At 53.5% G+C, this 15,769-nt stretch overlaps 4 protein-coding genes across 4 annotated transcripts; 1 reads left to right on the top strand and 3 right to left on the bottom strand.

Annotated features, from left to right (window-relative positions):
- Positions 1 to 3: 3 nt before the first annotated feature.
- J7T54_001054 (uncharacterized protein) lies at positions 4 to 2,586 on the bottom strand (the record flags this gene model as incomplete). The annotated part of the gene is made up of 2 exons (XM_051507103.1): positions 4 to 2,326; positions 2,381 to 2,586. 2 exons carry the CDS (start codon positions 2,584 to 2,586, stop codon positions 4 to 6), a joined length of 2,529 nt encoding a protein of 842 aa, XP_051361602.1.
- A 755-nt stretch (positions 2,587 to 3,341) lies between these two features.
- On the bottom strand, positions 3,342 to 4,583 carry J7T54_001053 (Vacuolar protease A-like protein; the record flags this gene model as incomplete). Its single annotated transcript, XM_051507102.1, has 2 exons — positions 3,342 to 4,433; positions 4,485 to 4,583. The coding sequence occupies 2 exons, from the start codon at positions 4,581 to 4,583 to the stop codon at positions 3,342 to 3,344; spliced, it is 1,191 nt and encodes a 396-aa protein (XP_051361601.1).
- A 3,840-nt stretch (positions 4,584 to 8,423) lies between these two features.
- J7T54_001052 (uncharacterized protein) lies at positions 8,424 to 12,490 on the top strand (the record flags this gene model as incomplete). The annotated part of the gene is made up of 5 exons (XM_051507101.1): positions 8,424 to 8,715; positions 8,797 to 9,359; positions 9,874 to 9,965; positions 10,483 to 11,393; positions 11,508 to 12,490. The coding sequence occupies 5 exons, from the start codon at positions 8,424 to 8,426 to the stop codon at positions 12,488 to 12,490; spliced, it is 2,841 nt and encodes a 946-aa protein (XP_051361600.1).
- An 827-nt stretch (positions 12,491 to 13,317) lies between these two features.
- On the bottom strand, positions 13,318 to 14,041 carry J7T54_001051 (DNA-like protein; the record flags this gene model as incomplete). Its single annotated transcript, XM_051507100.1, has 3 exons — positions 13,318 to 13,454; positions 13,505 to 13,900; positions 14,005 to 14,041. The coding sequence occupies 3 exons, from the start codon at positions 14,039 to 14,041 to the stop codon at positions 13,318 to 13,320; spliced, it is 570 nt and encodes a 189-aa protein (XP_051361599.1).
- Positions 14,042 to 15,769: the final 1,728 nt, after the last annotated feature.

Raw genomic sequence — 15,769 nt, 5'->3', positions numbered from 1 at the left:
CTCTCAAGAGGGCTTTTGCTGCTGTTGATGGGCGACCATTTGCGGTAGAGGTACGGGCGTCACTTTGCGAGGTATCGGAGTTCCGTTGGCGCCCAACGGGGTCGGTGTCCCCGAGTTGGCTCTCGGCGGAACAGCCACACTCTTGTCCATGTGATTCGCTGCTCGCTCATGGGCAGTCACCCGGGCTCTAGCCTGCTCCAAGACAGCCTGCTGCTGCGACTCTGGCATGACGGTGTGGTAGCCCAACGACTGCTGCGTTGGTTGTTGCTGCGCTGGAGGCTGCGAAGCAGAACCTCCTTGGTATCTCGGCCCTTGGTTCGGGGTTCCATAGCGCTGAGGTGGCTGATGATGCTGCATCCTAGGCGAAGGGCTGAGTCCCTGCTGGTGCTGCACTCCACTCCCATTCGTGTATTGGCTGAATGTGCCCTGGCCAGGGGTACCCGCCTGGTGTTGTTGTTGTTGCTGTTGCTGCTGCGGGTAGCTTGGCGTTTGATATTGGCTGAATCTACTCGTCCCCGGTGTCCCTTGTTGCGCCATCTGCCCATACTGCTGCCGTTGCTGCTGATTCGCGTACTGAGGCATATTCTGATGGCCAAAGGGCGTCTGCGCCTTCGAGAGCTGCGATGCATATTGACTGGGGAACCCGTTAGGTCGGGAGTACTGGTTCGAAGGTGGACGCTGTTGAGGCGTCGACGCCGTGGGGTATTGCTGTCGCTGTTGTTGGTAGTTGCCATGGAAGCCTGGAGTTGGTCCACCTCGGTAATACTGTTGTGATTGCGAGGGTGGTCGCTGTGGCGTGCCATACTGGTTGCTTGGCTGGTAGTGGTTGGCGTAGGATATACTTGGTGTGCGTTGTGGTTGTCTCTGAGATGCTGGGGCCGTTTGCTGCGCTCGTAACCTAGCCTGCGCTGCAGCATCATCCTCTTCCATGACGCCTTTGTATTGGTCAGTTGAAACCTCGAGCTTCGTGCTGATCAAGAGGTCGTTCAACTGGTCGCCATTGAGCTTGGCCACAGCATATGGCGGCAATGTCTTGATGATCAGAGACAGCTGCGCCTTGAGTACCTGGTAGGTGGCCCGCTCCTCCTCAGCAACCTGTGGCCCCGCCGTGGCCAGCATATCGCCTGCCACCGGATCGCTGCTCTGGCGATTTTGCGAGTTAGGCAGGTTCAGGTTTCGAATGCGTTGGTAAGACGCTAGTGTCTCGATGAGGTCGCTGACCTCATCTAGAATTTCTTCCACTTCCTTCTCGGCATCGTCGCGCTTGGCGCCCATGGCGTCCTCCAGAGTCGGGTCCACAACAGCCTCGTCCCAGTTGTCGATGGCCTCACGAACTGCAGATTCATCCAGATCAACTTCATCTGCGTTCTGGTTACCGTCATCAAGGCCGTAGTAGTCAATTTCAATCATGTTTTGGAAATTCTGTTGGCCTGCTCGTTGCCACCAGACGCGGCCCGCCACGCTTGCTGGTACGACAGCCGTTGAGTCGTCCTTGCAGGGGGCAAAACTCGAGAATGCGCCCCGGAATAAAGTTTCCATCTCAGACATCTGGACCTCAGTTGCTGATGGCTTTTTTCCCGCAAGACTCTTGACTCGCTCATGTTGCCGCGCTTTGGCACTCGCGGACGGAGTTGCATGACTGTAGTCCAGATAGTGGCCAGCAGACAGCTTCGATCCGAAATATGAGTTGCTCCAATACTGCGACTTGTCCGTCAGCTCGGGGTGATAGAAGTCGAGTTGGTTGCCCTTGGCCTGCGTCTTGGGCTGCTTGGGCGGCTGCAAGGCGGGCAAGGCGCGTGGCGCTGGGAAAAGCTCCCCCAAAGTAAGCACCCTTTCTTGAGATGTGCTTGGGTAGACCCGTGTCAAGGAAATGCCCGCAGGTAGGTTGGCGTCTGATAGGTGGGCAGCTCGAGAGTCGGCAAGGCTCGAGAATAGTCGCTTCTCCTGCGGTGCAAGGCCGAACAATGATAATACTTCACGCGCACCACTGTCATCGTCAAGATCATTTGCCGAGCCCGATGATGTTTGCGGGTATGCCTCCTCTCGTCGCAATAGACCAACTGCCTTGGTCCGAAAGTCACGTATTCGCGCAACTAGGTCCGCGCCAGACGAGCCCTGCGATTCGGCTTCAGCGAGGGAGGACTTTACAACAGCAGCCACATCATTGACCAGATCGCTGACATGGGCGTAGAAGTGCCCGGTGAACTTGTCGTCGATACTCCGTAGCGTTGGAGGCTCAGCAGATTTCTGGCGTTTCGTTTCGGGCTCGTCATCAGGCGTGGTGTCTGGTAACGGTCTTTTGAGCAGAGAAGGTTCGAGATCGAAACTGCGCGGTCAGTTCAGCTATAGGCCAACGACTTTGTGATCATTGCACACTTACCTCTGAAGGACCCGGAAGCAGGAGTCTATCAAAGCAGTCTGATCGCGACGGATTTCAGTTCCAATCGCTGCCTTGGTGTCCTGTTCGTTGTCGGTAATGCCATCCGCTTCAGCAGAGTCGCGTTTCCTTTTGCCGGGTGCGACGGGAGGATTGGCGTCAATGGGGTCCAAAGCAGCCTGCGTCCCGTCTGGGGCCGTGACAGCCATTTGCGCCATGAAGGGCGGGAGTCGCAGTGGTTGGACGTGATGCTGCTGGCTCGTGCCGAGGGCTGTCGTTGAAATTTGACGTCGCGAGTAAGCCTGACGTTCGCTCGTCGCGACTGGGGAACACGCGGTTGCGCGAGTTGCGGGTGCAGGAGCGCTTGAATCGTAGCTAGTAACCGCACCTCCAGCCAGTCTGAATGCGTTACCTCCACCAGATACAGTAGCGGGCAATCGATTACCCAGATTGCTGATGCACGGCTGGGATTTAACGAGAAACGAGATAATTTGAGCAATAACTACAGCGATGGCGGATGAGACCAACAATCAAAGGCTTCAGGGCAGAACTGAAATGTGCCTGTCTGTCCGAGGCCATTGGCGCTGTCTGCGACCACACCAGCGCTAGGCTGCTTTGGATCAGTCATCTAAGATTACATGCACGTGATACCCCTCATGATGGACCAATGCCTGTCACTATCAGTCCTTGCATTCTGCGCGAGTCTTTTTGTTGGTTTGCGAAAAGTTGGATGTCAAGTATCAGACCATTCATGAATGTCGAGTTCATTGCGGGGCGACAGAGCACGATAGATGCACAGAAGCCTTGGAAGGAGTATATTACCTCATGCAACGCAAACCAGACGTTACTATCAACAACAAATACACACGGAATCATCGTTCTCTTCAACTTGCCGTAATCTTGTCTAACCCAGCAATTGCATTTTGTGCTATTATGTCTGCTTCTTCACAGGTTTGACGGCCTCTTACTTTGCGCGAGCAAGACCAACGGCGTTCTTGCCGAGATCATACACGGAATACCAACGGCGCAGGAAAGCATCGCCGAGAATAACCAGGGGACCAGCAGGGGCAGGAATGTCCATGCCCTGGAAGGTCGAGATGCAGCTGCCGGAGACCTCGAGAATGTAGTCAGATGCTGGCAAGCTGTAGTTGGAGCCAGCCAGGTTGAAGGTGATGTCGGGCAAAGAATCCCTCTTGGCGCAGTCAACAGTGTACTGGCCATTGTATCCCTTCTTAGCCCCAATCTCCTTGTTGAGCAGCTCAGCGAGAGAGCTAGGGAGGACGTTCAGGGATGTTCCGGTGTCCAGAATGACACCAGTGTCCTCAAGCTCGGCAACCTCATCACCAAACGCGATACTCTCGAGGTCGACCTCCCAGTAAGCCTTGCGGCGCAGAGGGATGTACTCAATCTCGCCCTTGTAGTGGTCCTTATCGACACCTCCGAACACAGCCTCGCTCTCGCCCTCAGCATCAGCGAGGTAGAAAGCAAAGACAGGCTCGTCAATAAGCTTCTGGTTGACCATCTGATTGAAGGGAGGCACGATCCCGTTGACAGAGATGGTGTCATAAGCAAGGCCGAGAATACCGTCAAAGCGGCCGAAGGCAAAAGCCAGACCAGGCTCACTGGTGGCCTCGGCAAAGTCCTGGCCTTTGACCTCCAGGTCGCCAATGGTGAAGTCATCTTGGGAGACGAAACCAGTCAAGCTGCCAGAACCGTAGTGAATCTCGAACTCAGAACCGTTCTTCTTGTAGGTGGACGACGCATCAGAGTCGTAAGTAGAATGCAAGTAGCACGCAATGCTGCCGCATGACTTGGAAGGAACCCAGAGGTTGGAACTGCCGGTATCGAGAACAACCTTGAAAGTCTGGGGAGGAGTGCCAATGGTGATCTCGGAGAAGTACTGGGCATTCATAAAGTTGGAAACAGGTACGGGGTGGATGCCATCAGACTTGGGTGCCTGGGTGTTGAAGATGACATCGGCGCGCGAGTCGGGGCGGGCAGAGCCTAGGTACTTCTGGCCAAGGGCCTGAACTTGCTCCTCGATGGAAGAACCAGCCTTGAAGGATTAGCATCAAGGTGCAGGAAAGTCGGCAATGATAAAGCTTACGAGCTGCTCAGACAGAGGGATCTTGTTGAGCTTCATCTTGTGCACGCCAGCCTGGGCGGACCCAAGCAGGGCGGCAGCTGTGACCAAAGCGCTCTTCATGTTGGGCGGCTACTGGTTGCGATATGGTGCTGCAGAAGTAATGAGGACTAATGGGCAACACGACGAGACCAGTGAGAATGATGGTACTCGATAGTGGTGATGGAGGTGGAAGGAAGAAGAGCGGGAATGAGATGGCTGTTGTGACGACAGATGGGGAAGATGGATGGCGAAGCTATCGAGTCACGAGTGGAGATGCGGGAGCTTGGGGTCTGGCCTGACTGGTTACGCCTGCCTGCCTTGTTTCGATTATCGATAAAGCGCCCGCCTGTGGTTGGGTCGGTGACGTGGGATGGCTGGAGCCTTGACGGCCTTGCTGTGGCTGACGACTGTACCAGTTACTGCTTTGGGACATGGGCGCTCCTCGGCTGAAAAAAGCCCCGCCTCGTCATGACGCATCACAACGAGAGGTGCTGATGCACCACTCGTGACAGTCTTGTTACCGTGTGTGTGACAAAACGGGCGGATCCCACCACACAACAACGAAGATGCTATGAGCAACATTCATGACCGACGGGGAGGATGAACAAGAGCGAAGATGTCTCTCATGATGGAGATTCAAACCCAATTTAAACCTACATGTTGGGCTTCCCGCTGTCTACATCTCAGCTGCTTAACCGCACGATTGTCCTTATTTAGTGCCATGGCTTCGCAATCCAGAACACATCGCTAGTAGTAGTAATTGTTGGACTCTCCGACTCTTCGTTGTACCTGACAGGCTGAAAGTCAAATTGCCTTATAAACTTGGCACGGCATTCGATTTCACAGATGGATCGGTTCACCTGTCTCAACTCCTTCATCGGGCATTGCTGTAATAGTCTAAATTATTTCCTGACACCAACTCGGCCCAGACTTCTTTATCCATTTGATGGGGCAATCTGAGACGATGTTGGCTTTACAAAGTAGACAAGGTAGTTGGACTTAAAATCATTACATAACTGACTTATTTGATAATTAATCGCTGGTGAACTGGACCATGTGCAGCCCAGCAACATTGTCTAGAGTCCAAGCGAAATAACCAGCATCCCAAACAGTCAACGCTACCTCCGCTTATCAACATATCACAACATAAGCAGGGTTTGATCACTCGAGAACTTCTACGTATAACAAAGTTAGAGTGCGCAAGTCTTGCCATATCGTGACAGATGATATGCTTTCATTGCTTTGGGCGTAATTGTGCAACACGGGCTACGGTAGTGGAACAACGAATGTCTTTGGTCTGTCCCTTTGAAAGTGACCGTCGCGACACTGAGGTACGCGCGGGCCATCATTCCAGTCCGAAAGGGAAGATGCTCGGATTGTATAATTCCCCTACGTGTCTCGGCCACCTTGCAGCAGTTATTGTTTGGCGAATGTTGCTCTAATAAACAAAGAGCACTGGACGACAGTATGTATTTTCAAGTCTACTACAAGACACCACATGTATTACTATTACGAGCGATCGACTGAAGAATGAATGCCGTGCACAGAGGCGCCAGGAACACCACTTGATATTGATTGAGGCGAATACTTATTAATATCACAGCCCGTTACTTTAATCTCGGACAGAGGCGCAGGGTGTGTGGTGTGCACTGCGAACTTGCACCAACTGCAATTACCGTACTAATGTGGGTGGGCACCAACGGAATGCTGGACGATCAACTTCGTCAGTGAGGGCCTTAGAGGAAGCTGCCGCACCAACTTGTTGCAATTGCGTTCAACGTCAGTGCCCGAGTCTGCTGATCGACTTTAAATCAACAATCCGACGTACGGATTGCCAGGCTAGACTCTGTAATAACGTGGGCTTGCTCTGTCCATCAGAAGTTGAGATGTCATATTAATGCCGCTGAGCCAGATGGGGCTGAGTCAAACACCATGATAAAGCTCGAGGGCTAGCATGGAATGTATCTCGTGCGCATGCCTGAAAGCAATACGTACCGCCGCGCTTCCCTGCAGGTGCGGTACTGCAAGGTTCAACATCATGCTGTTAGTGTTCTCACAAACACTTAGCGATTAATAACGTTCATGTCAGATAATTCGGTGCTTGGAGTGTGCCAGCGTCTGAAGTCAAGCAACTGGAATATGATAAGGCCTGTCTCGTCTAGGAGGGTTACGCCAGTCTCAGATTTGTGACCATGGCCCGCTTGGCAGGTTTCAAGGCAGACAAAGTACTTTACGGGGAATGCAGCGATGAATGATGCGAATCGATCACGAGGTGGCCGTTGGCACGCTTTATGCAAGGGTTTGGGCACAGATCATGATCATGCTGTGCTGTACTCTGTATCCGTACTTGGAGCCGCAAATGTATTATGAATATAATTATTAATTAGTCCTATTTAACCATTAATAAATCCGCGTCCGACGGGGATTACACCAACGCCGTACGTATTGTAGACGCGCGTTCACATCTGCAGCTCAACATTGTCCCCTTATGCAATGGCATTCTGTTGCGACATCGAATAGCAATGTTCCCGAGAGCGCCATGTACTAGACATCAATATTGGTTGATGGCTCACTCGTTCGAGCCTCATGGATATAATTATTACCATATTGTGGAATGTGCCGGGACCATCACGCTCACCACGGATGCATAACCCGAGGCCCAATCGTGCGCAACGTTATGAAGGCGCACAGCAGCGTTTAATTGCAGTGGGCCGGACGAAACACAAAGGACTCAACTAGTAGACGTGACTTTGCCACCTCATCTTATGAGCGCGGATGCTAATGTTTGCGGGTGAGAGCCTGCCATGGCTTAACGCGTAACAGCTGTCTGGCGCGTACTGAGTACCAAGCGCACATCGGCAAATCAGCAATCCTGCCCCTGGCAGAACTCTCAGTTCCTGCAGGTCTAGACTGCATCAATTGATGCAGGCCAACCCAATCGGCGCGCTTCATTCCAGTCTTTGCAGTAGCATTGGCTGGCGCGGCTTGCGGTGGAGCGGATAGAGACAGGGGGGCTCGGAAAGCTTGTGGCAGGGGAGTTTTTCTTGCTGCGAGGGTTGAGGGGCATGGAGCCTCAGGGGCCGCCGGTGGCCCAGTGATGAAATCAGGATTCGACATGACTGGAGGCTGGAGCTTTCAACTTCCGGCGGCGGTCACAGCGCTTTAGGTGGGTGCGACAATCAGTAACAGCTACTGCAGGACGTCCCGGGCGCTGCACCCTAGTGCTCAGGAGGGAAGAAAGGCCCCCCCTTTCTTCTCACACCCACCCGCCCGGCCGTTCCTTCCCTCACTCCCTCTCGCACTCACGCTCACGCTCGCACTCCTCACTCCCGTTTCTCTCCTACTTGCCCTGGTCATCTTCGCTTCAGTTTCTCCCCTTTCAACAAAACAGACAGCCACTCCCTCAACCACGCAACACTCGCTCGTTCCAGTCCCTCTTTTCCCTCTCCACAACTTGAAACTCAACTTGCAACCAACTAGGTGACCACAACAACCTGTTCGACTCGAAGTAGAAGCCAGCCGACTGCAGATTTACAATCGTTCGACAAAACCTCGAAATCAATCAGGCCGAGCGTTTCTGCTGGTCGTCGAATCGCAGGATCATCGAGGCTCACGAGCCAACTCAAGCACAGTACGCAGGCACGTTCAGGTTTGCAACAACGCGCCGACCGGGCTTCTCTGTCCATTGTTCCAATTCTCGTGCCCTCGAGACACTATACGACGCGTTCGACCCTGGCCCTTTGTTCCGAGGACAGCGTGACTCTTAGTGGAAGCTTTTAGCACTCCCAAGTGGAGTCGACAGGTTGTGGTTTTTCTCGGCTGGCCTAGGACTCCTCATCTGTGGCCTCTTCGACGTTTACCATTTGTTTTCAACATATTCGATTCTTCACATTCGCTACACGCAACATCAAAACACACAACATGAAGTCATTATCAATTCTTGCGGGCTCCCTGGCGGCTGCCTCGCAACTGTTTGGCTCCGGAATTGCCCTCACGCCAGACCGCGTTCATCTCGCCGCCCACAAAGTGGTTCGTCAGGACGCGAATCCTACTCAGATGCCTATCGAGGACCCCAAAACCAATGTCATTACTTCCCAAGGATGCTTCTCGTCGACCGGCAATATGACCTTAATGAAGATGGACCCGAGCAAGGTTTCGACTGGTGAATGCCGGTCGGCCTGCGAAGACGACTATCTAGCGTTCGGCGTGACAGGTCAGGAATGCTACTGTGGCAACGAATACCCAGAGGAAGAGGCCCTCTCAGCTGACAAGAATTGCAACCATCCTTGTCCAGCTTACCCTTTCGAGGTCTGTGGCGGTATCAAGAAGCCTGGATATGTATCAGTTTTCAACCTCGGCAAGCAGCTGACCCTGGACAACTACATACCCGAGGACAAGGACGACGACAAGGACGATGATAAGGACGACGATAAGGACGACGACAAGGACGATGACAAGTCCAAGTCCACTTCCTCGACTACTGCCGCCGCCGCCTCCACGGCTACCTCCGGTCCTAAGGAGAGCGCATCTCAAACCGAAGAACCCCAAAATGAGGACAGCGACGACGGCGGTCCCAGCGTTGCTGGCATTGTGGCCGGCTCTGTTGTTGGGGTCCTTGCCATTGCCGGTGGAGCCTTGGGTGTGTGGTTCTTCATGCGGCGCCGACGCAACACTGAGATTGAAGAAGAGCATCGTCGTAACGCAGCCGTCAATGCCTTCATCAGTGGCTCCAAGCCGCCTGGTAGCAGCGGAAGCATTTCCATGACTGATTCGCGCCTGGAACCTGGCTTGGCTCACCGTCGACTCAGTGATGGCAGCATTGCCGACAACGAGGACTATTCCCGCAAAATTCTCAGGGTGAGCATTTCGCCCTGGCCAATACCACTTATTGCTGACTTGCATCAGGTTACCAACGCGTGAACGTTGTGAAGAGGTTTATTTTCTACTCTTCCGACATACCGTACTACCACCCCACACATTTGGCATTCTTGGCGTTTTCGGGATGACAGCTCATGTCTAAGGTCGTCCCTTGATGAACCTGTGGCGTTGGGCCCTTTACTTTGGCGTACGGATAGAACATCTGATTGACGGATACGACTGGATTTGACCGTTTCAACGCAACATGTCGACCGCCTACACGCCGTCCGTTCCTTACCACACAATCAACCTTTTGAGAAACACGTGCTTTCTCCTTCTGCCACGGGAGAGCTAGACAAGGAGACAAAACCGGCCTCCCCAGAGGCTCCTCTCCTGTGTCGGCGATCTTTTGTACCAAATACCCTCGACCGGCTATCCAGGGAGGAAAGATTAACATATTGACGCTCGGCTCGTTTTGGGACAAGCAGAAAGGGATGAACGTCGGGCGAGCAAGGGGAAAGCTGGCGAGGTCTTCGAAGATCTCTTTAAATTTAGTCTCTTTAACTCTGTTCTCTTCTGCGGTCACGAAGAGGAGACGCTTCGCATGTACGTAGGAGTGTGAAATCAGCTTTGCTCCAGTCACACTGGCCATTAAGAGACAATTTCAGCGACAAATAACTTGTCCAGATTGAAGCATAGATCAGCAATCCCCAATGATGTTTCTTTCGAAATCCGCTGAGTTGATTTTCCGCATGGGTGCTCTCGAGCTTGATGGATCGGTATTGGAAGTGGTGTCGCACCACGTGACGTGCTATTCCACTACCACGCGCGTAGCTTGTCGCGTCTCTTGAAGGCTGCAAACTTCTTGTCGCAAGCAAACGATTCGAGCAACAGTTGAAAACGTAGCTACCATCGGCCAGCATTCAAAACCCCACGCCTAAGCTCAGTTTCGCTCTGAGACCTGCCGCGGATACGGAAGAGAATTAAACTGCAGACTGTTATAGTGGCAGTTATCGCCGCCGCGATGTCGACGACAGTTTCACGTGTACGTCGCACAGCGACGAATACCCAAATCACGTACGGCACTATCTCAGAAACTTCAAGTGTTAGCTGACAGCCGCAGGCATAGTTTCGCCCGTCGCATCAATGACATCCAGACATACCCGTACCGATCGCCTCAAGGCGCCACGATCCTCATTCATTGCCACGACAGTGGTGTGACAATCACGTGGCGAGGTGGCCGGATGTTCAAGCAAAAACCAAAGGTTGCGAAGAAGGAGAGGACGAACGGAACAGTCGATGACTCAGTCATGGTGATCGATTCCGATGACGAAGCACCGCCTTCAAAAGGAGTCGCCAAGTTCGAGGACAAACCGGAGTTTGAGGAGGAAGATGTAGACGAAACACCACATTCGGAAACAGTCCAGACGCTTGATTTGACGCTTGGAACAGCTGTACAGAATATCGCAGTCATGCCTGTCACACCAGGCTCAGGCCTCGAGGACAAGGTTCCCATCCTTCGGCACAAGCTGGTTTTTACAGCTTCCACAGTCACAAACGATGTGTATCTGGTCACACTTCCTCTCACACCACCCTCCCCAGAGTCAAAAGCGAGGCCGGAGCTGAAGAAGGATCTACTGGCGGGCAAGGCGGGCTCAGGCGTCTGGGGGGAGACGCTTGTGTTGTTGCGAGGCAACACGCGGCTGAGCGATGGGCTTGCAATTGGGCTCTACATGCCAGAGACCGACGATTCTGGCAAGCAGGCGAGGGCGGTGGTGGCAGCCCATTCAAGAGAGGCCTCGGGCGTCTTGCGGTTGTGGGAAATACCTCTCGATCCGAAATCCAAGATGGAGCGACATGTCGAGCCTTTCCAGACTGAATTCCTACCAGCACCACTGACCGGGATCTCTTTCAATCCTACACACCGCTCGCAGCTGCTCACAGTGACGGCGTCACAGGGTGCTCGCGTCTATGATTTTGCGCGGTCGTCGCTGCCTGCGGATCCAGACGCAACGGGTATCTTCCCCACGCAGGGTTCGTGGCAACTCACTCTGTACCAACCCTTTGTTCGACCCTCAGCACTCCGAAAACCAATCGTTTCCGCTGCATGGATATGCCATGGACATGCTATCTTCACTATCATGGCAGATGGCATGTGGGGGATTTGGGACATTGACAGCGTTGGCGCTACGTCCTCTGGCTCGCTCCTGTCAAAGGCCAGTCCTGGTATCAGGGGCGCCGCACTCACTGCCTTTAGTGTGTCTGGTTACATTGACGGTACTAGTCTGCTGCGCAGTACGGGAGCACACCACACGGCGAGAGACTCGCAGAGCGGAGAATTTGCGCCTATGACACCGCATACAAGAAAGCAAACGACCGCCAACATCCATTCGCCAGCCACGGCCGACCGGTTTGCGACAGTCCACGGTGGTATCAAGGTCGCATCATTACCGTCGACCGAGAAAGCTCTGCCTGATGAGAGCCTAGCTTTCTGGATCGGCAGCCAAGAGCATGTCTGCCTCATCTCGGGCGTGTCCAAGTTTTGGGAATCTCAAGTCAAGAAGGCGGCGGGTGCAGGCAATGGCTCTGCCCTTTTCAACGGACCACAACCTGTCAAAATGTCAAAACTGCAAGATCTTTCCACTGGGCTTCTAGGGGAACGCTGCTGTGGCATCGATCTCATCACGTCAGCATCTGCGTCGCAACCTGAAGTCCTCCTCCGCGGTGAGACTCGCATCGTCTTCGTCCACGAGACCGCCAATGCCGGTAAAAAGCCCCTCACGACGAAACGCCGTCTATTCTCCGCCGGCCACAAGTCCAGTGCCATCATTGTACACGGTGGCAATACCAACCGAACCCCAAGCGCTTCGTTCAACCTCAGCACCGTCAAGCCTGGCACGCTCCGCCAGCGTCCTACGATTCTCGACAAGAAAGACCACAGCAAGACCGCCGACTCGCTCTTCGCCCCACGACAGAACCTCGGGTTCGGGTTTGGGAGTACCCTCAACAAGGCGGCTGATTATGAGGACGGCGACGCGGACATGCTAGACATTACGGGCATCGACCAGGCCCTGGACGGGTTGAACGGACGAACGGGCGGACGGAAGAGAGTGCTTTTTGAGGAGGACTAACTTACAGGACCACGTTGTACGATATACCCCTACGACTGAAATGAGCTTTTCCCAGGCTGGCGACGGAAGCAGCCTCTATCCATTCCATACCGGTCATGTGCCCCGTGATGAATTATGTGAAGATGTTTCGTTCTCTTCCGCACGGCAAGGTGGAGCGCAAGGCGAGATCCATCCTTGACTGCTCTGTATTCCGAGCGGTATATCAACATTACTGTCAGCAATTGAGTCGGGGAGGGTTACGGGACGGGCAGCGCTTCTCTTTGGGAGGTTTGCTTGACTCATTCTATGGCTGGCCAGACTGTGTTCTGTTATCCATTGCTGTTTGACCAGCTGGCGGTCCCTTTGGGATTGACTATAGCTGGTGACGATCACAATGGGGAATATGCGCGCTGATTGGCTATGGGATTGCTGATACATTGTGAATGCCCGTATATGAATTGTATTGCTGTGGATATGGAGATGCTAGTATGTGGTCAAAAATGCCGATCCTACACATGATGCTTGCACGGCCCGGACTCGACTCTTTTGGACCATGACCGTCCTCCTGATACTCTCTTCGCCATCTTTGTCAGCCCTATCTGGCGTCGCTGTCCTCATCACTACTGGCGGTATTCCGACCTCGTTGGATAGATGCCGATGATCGAGCCATCGCTTGCACCAGTATACTCTGTGTTCCCGAAGCCGAAACGTGCCTCGAGATTTTGGCAGGACGGATAGATCCCCCTTTTGACGGTGGTGGACGCTTTCCGTTCGCATTGCGGGATGAGCTCGATGACCTAGACCTGAATATACTCGCGCTTGCCTGATGACCAAGTCGGCCCATGTTGCTATGCATTCTCGGCCCTGAAGTCGGTGGTGATATCGCCCGTGATAGCTTTGATGGTGTGCTGGCCTCCTCTTCCAGGCTGGACCGGGGGGTCGAAGGGGTGTCGGTGTGCATATTTGATGGCCGAGCTGGGATATCCTCCAGATGGTCGTCGTCAGTGCTGGAGTCAGTGGTCTCCCCAATGCTACTTGCAGAGTCGGGGATGACCGGGTTGGCAGTCTCAATAGGTGTCTCTTCGATCGCCTGCGACAGGTTGTTGTCTCCGTTAGCAGCCAAGGTCTTCTCGTATGCGTCGCGAAAAGCCAGGCCCCATGCCACCGCGACCTCCCTCGCCACACTATTACCAACAATTTTGTACTGATTAACCAGGTCACCGAGGAGGACATCCTCATCTAGAAAGCCCTGCGCACGTCGGGCTTCCATCAAGCTAAGCATTCTGGGCTCCCGAGAGTGAATAGCCCGGCCCGCCTTTGCGTCCCCAACGCTTAGCTTGGTGACAACGGTCTCGATAAGCTTTGTCGGGTCTTGTCTTCCATAGGCGGACGATTCGGGCGCTGTGCAGCTCATGCGGTCTTCATCCTTATCTGCTGGGAAATGGCGATGTCTATCGGAAACTGTCAAGACCCCAGAGCCAGGTGCGCCCTTTTTTGGTATACCGTACCAAGCTTTGGCGAAGTTCATTCCATACGGTAGAGTGGGGATGCTGTTGATCTGATGTTGGACATCGCTTGTTTGCCCGGCTGTCCGATGATCAGGGAATGGAACGCAAATATCAGGCTTCGCATCCCAAATATATGGCAAGTCGGCCGTAGCCTCGGCGGCTGGTATATAAGTAAACGGCGTGGCGTTCAGCATAGAACGCCTAGCCATAGGGAGACCGGTGGGGAGCTTTCCGACACTCCCAGACCTCGTCCCCGGTGGGTGTAAGTGAGTTTGCTGAGGGGGTGAAGGGAGTGCGCAGCCTGGTGCTGCGAATGCCACGAAGATGCGCGAGCGCCTCTGCGGCGAGCCGAGGGAACAGGCATCAATATAACACAACTGGATCTGGTACCCGAGGCCTACTAAGGCACATGCGAACTGGCTCAAGACATCTTCGGCCTTTTTTTCCTCAGTCTGGACGATGCCCGGTACGTTTTCTAACAGACCATACTTGGGGCGGTAGAGGTCGACAAAAGAAGCAAAGGCGGCTATAAGCGACTGGTTCTTCCGTTGCTTCTCAGTGGTCTTATCGTTTGTGAGTCGTGAGAATCCAGGGCATGGGCTTCCAGCCGAGATAAAATCAACAGACCCGGGCCTAGGTACGGATTTTGAAAATTGACCCTTTGCTGCTAGACGATATAGATCATCAATTGATCCAAGAAAAGGGTGTATGTCGTCTTTTGGGTCCATATTGGCCATGTACGTATGTACGGCTTTGGTGTCAAAATCGTTAATGTACTGCATCTGGACGGCTCCCCCGTCTTCGAGACCACGACCAAAGTTACCGCCTCCGCAGAAGAGATCGAGACCGCGAAGTTTGGGGAAGCTGTGAACTACGGCTGGGTCGAAGCCTTGGTTTAGTGATGATGGAAATGGGGCGCATAATGGCTGGATTGAGCCATCTTGCGATATTCTGTGGGTGATGTAGAATAAGGCACCCACTCCTGCTCGGTTGTATGGGCTCGAAATCGGGCTCCTGTGGTCGAAGAAACGGACAGAACAGCTGCCCGTGATTTCTCTATCCCGAACATCCAGAAAATGCTCGGAATAAAGAAGCTCGTTCTTTGGGGCACGAGACTTGGGCTGTGTAGGCGCTCGTCGTAAAAGACGACGGACTTTGTATCTGATATTGCGACCAGCTGCCCCGCGGAGTGCAATGATCTCGCAGGGTTCCGAGACCTTGCTGCTATTGTCGATATGCACGAGAACTGTATTGCCTTTCTCGTACGGCAGAGACTCGGTGGTGTTCTGCGTGTGCTCGCAAAATAGATGGGAACGCTGTAAAGAAATCCACTTCCGCTGCTCAGGGATATATGTCTGGCGACAAAAGAACTCAGACCTGGTTGAAGGTGATCCGAAAAAGTCGACGTCGTGGACTCCAAGAACCTCCTCTTGTGTGATTTTCGATGCGTGAGCGCAAGAACAGTGGTCGGACATGAATAGCTCGTTACTCCACGGGTACTTCATTATGCCACAGATCGTGTCCACAGGGCGATAGTACCACGTCACGTCGAAGGATACACATCCTGCTCGGTTGTGCACTTTTAATACCCGAGCGAACCAGGGATCAACGTCTTGAAAGTCGCGGCCTTCTACTCTTCGCCATCTTGAACCAGACCCTAACTTATCTCTTGGTGTTGAGATGGTGTCGCCAGGCTCAATATTGTGAATATGAATACAATCCTCTGTGCGTTCGAGTCTCTGTGACCGTTCGCTCATAGGATGTAGCAATGGGAAGCCTCGCGAATGACTGA

The sequence above is a fragment of the Emericellopsis cladophorae genome (genome assembly GCF_022114955.1).
Source record: "Emericellopsis cladophorae strain MUM 19.33 chromosome Unknown NODE_28_length_274560_cov_118_130999, whole genome shotgun sequence".
Lineage (NCBI taxonomy): Eukaryota > Fungi > Ascomycota > Sordariomycetes > Hypocreales > Bionectriaceae > Emericellopsis > Emericellopsis cladophorae.
The sequence above is the reverse complement of the archived record's forward strand: the minus strand, read 5'-3'. Positions and strand labels throughout refer to the sequence as shown.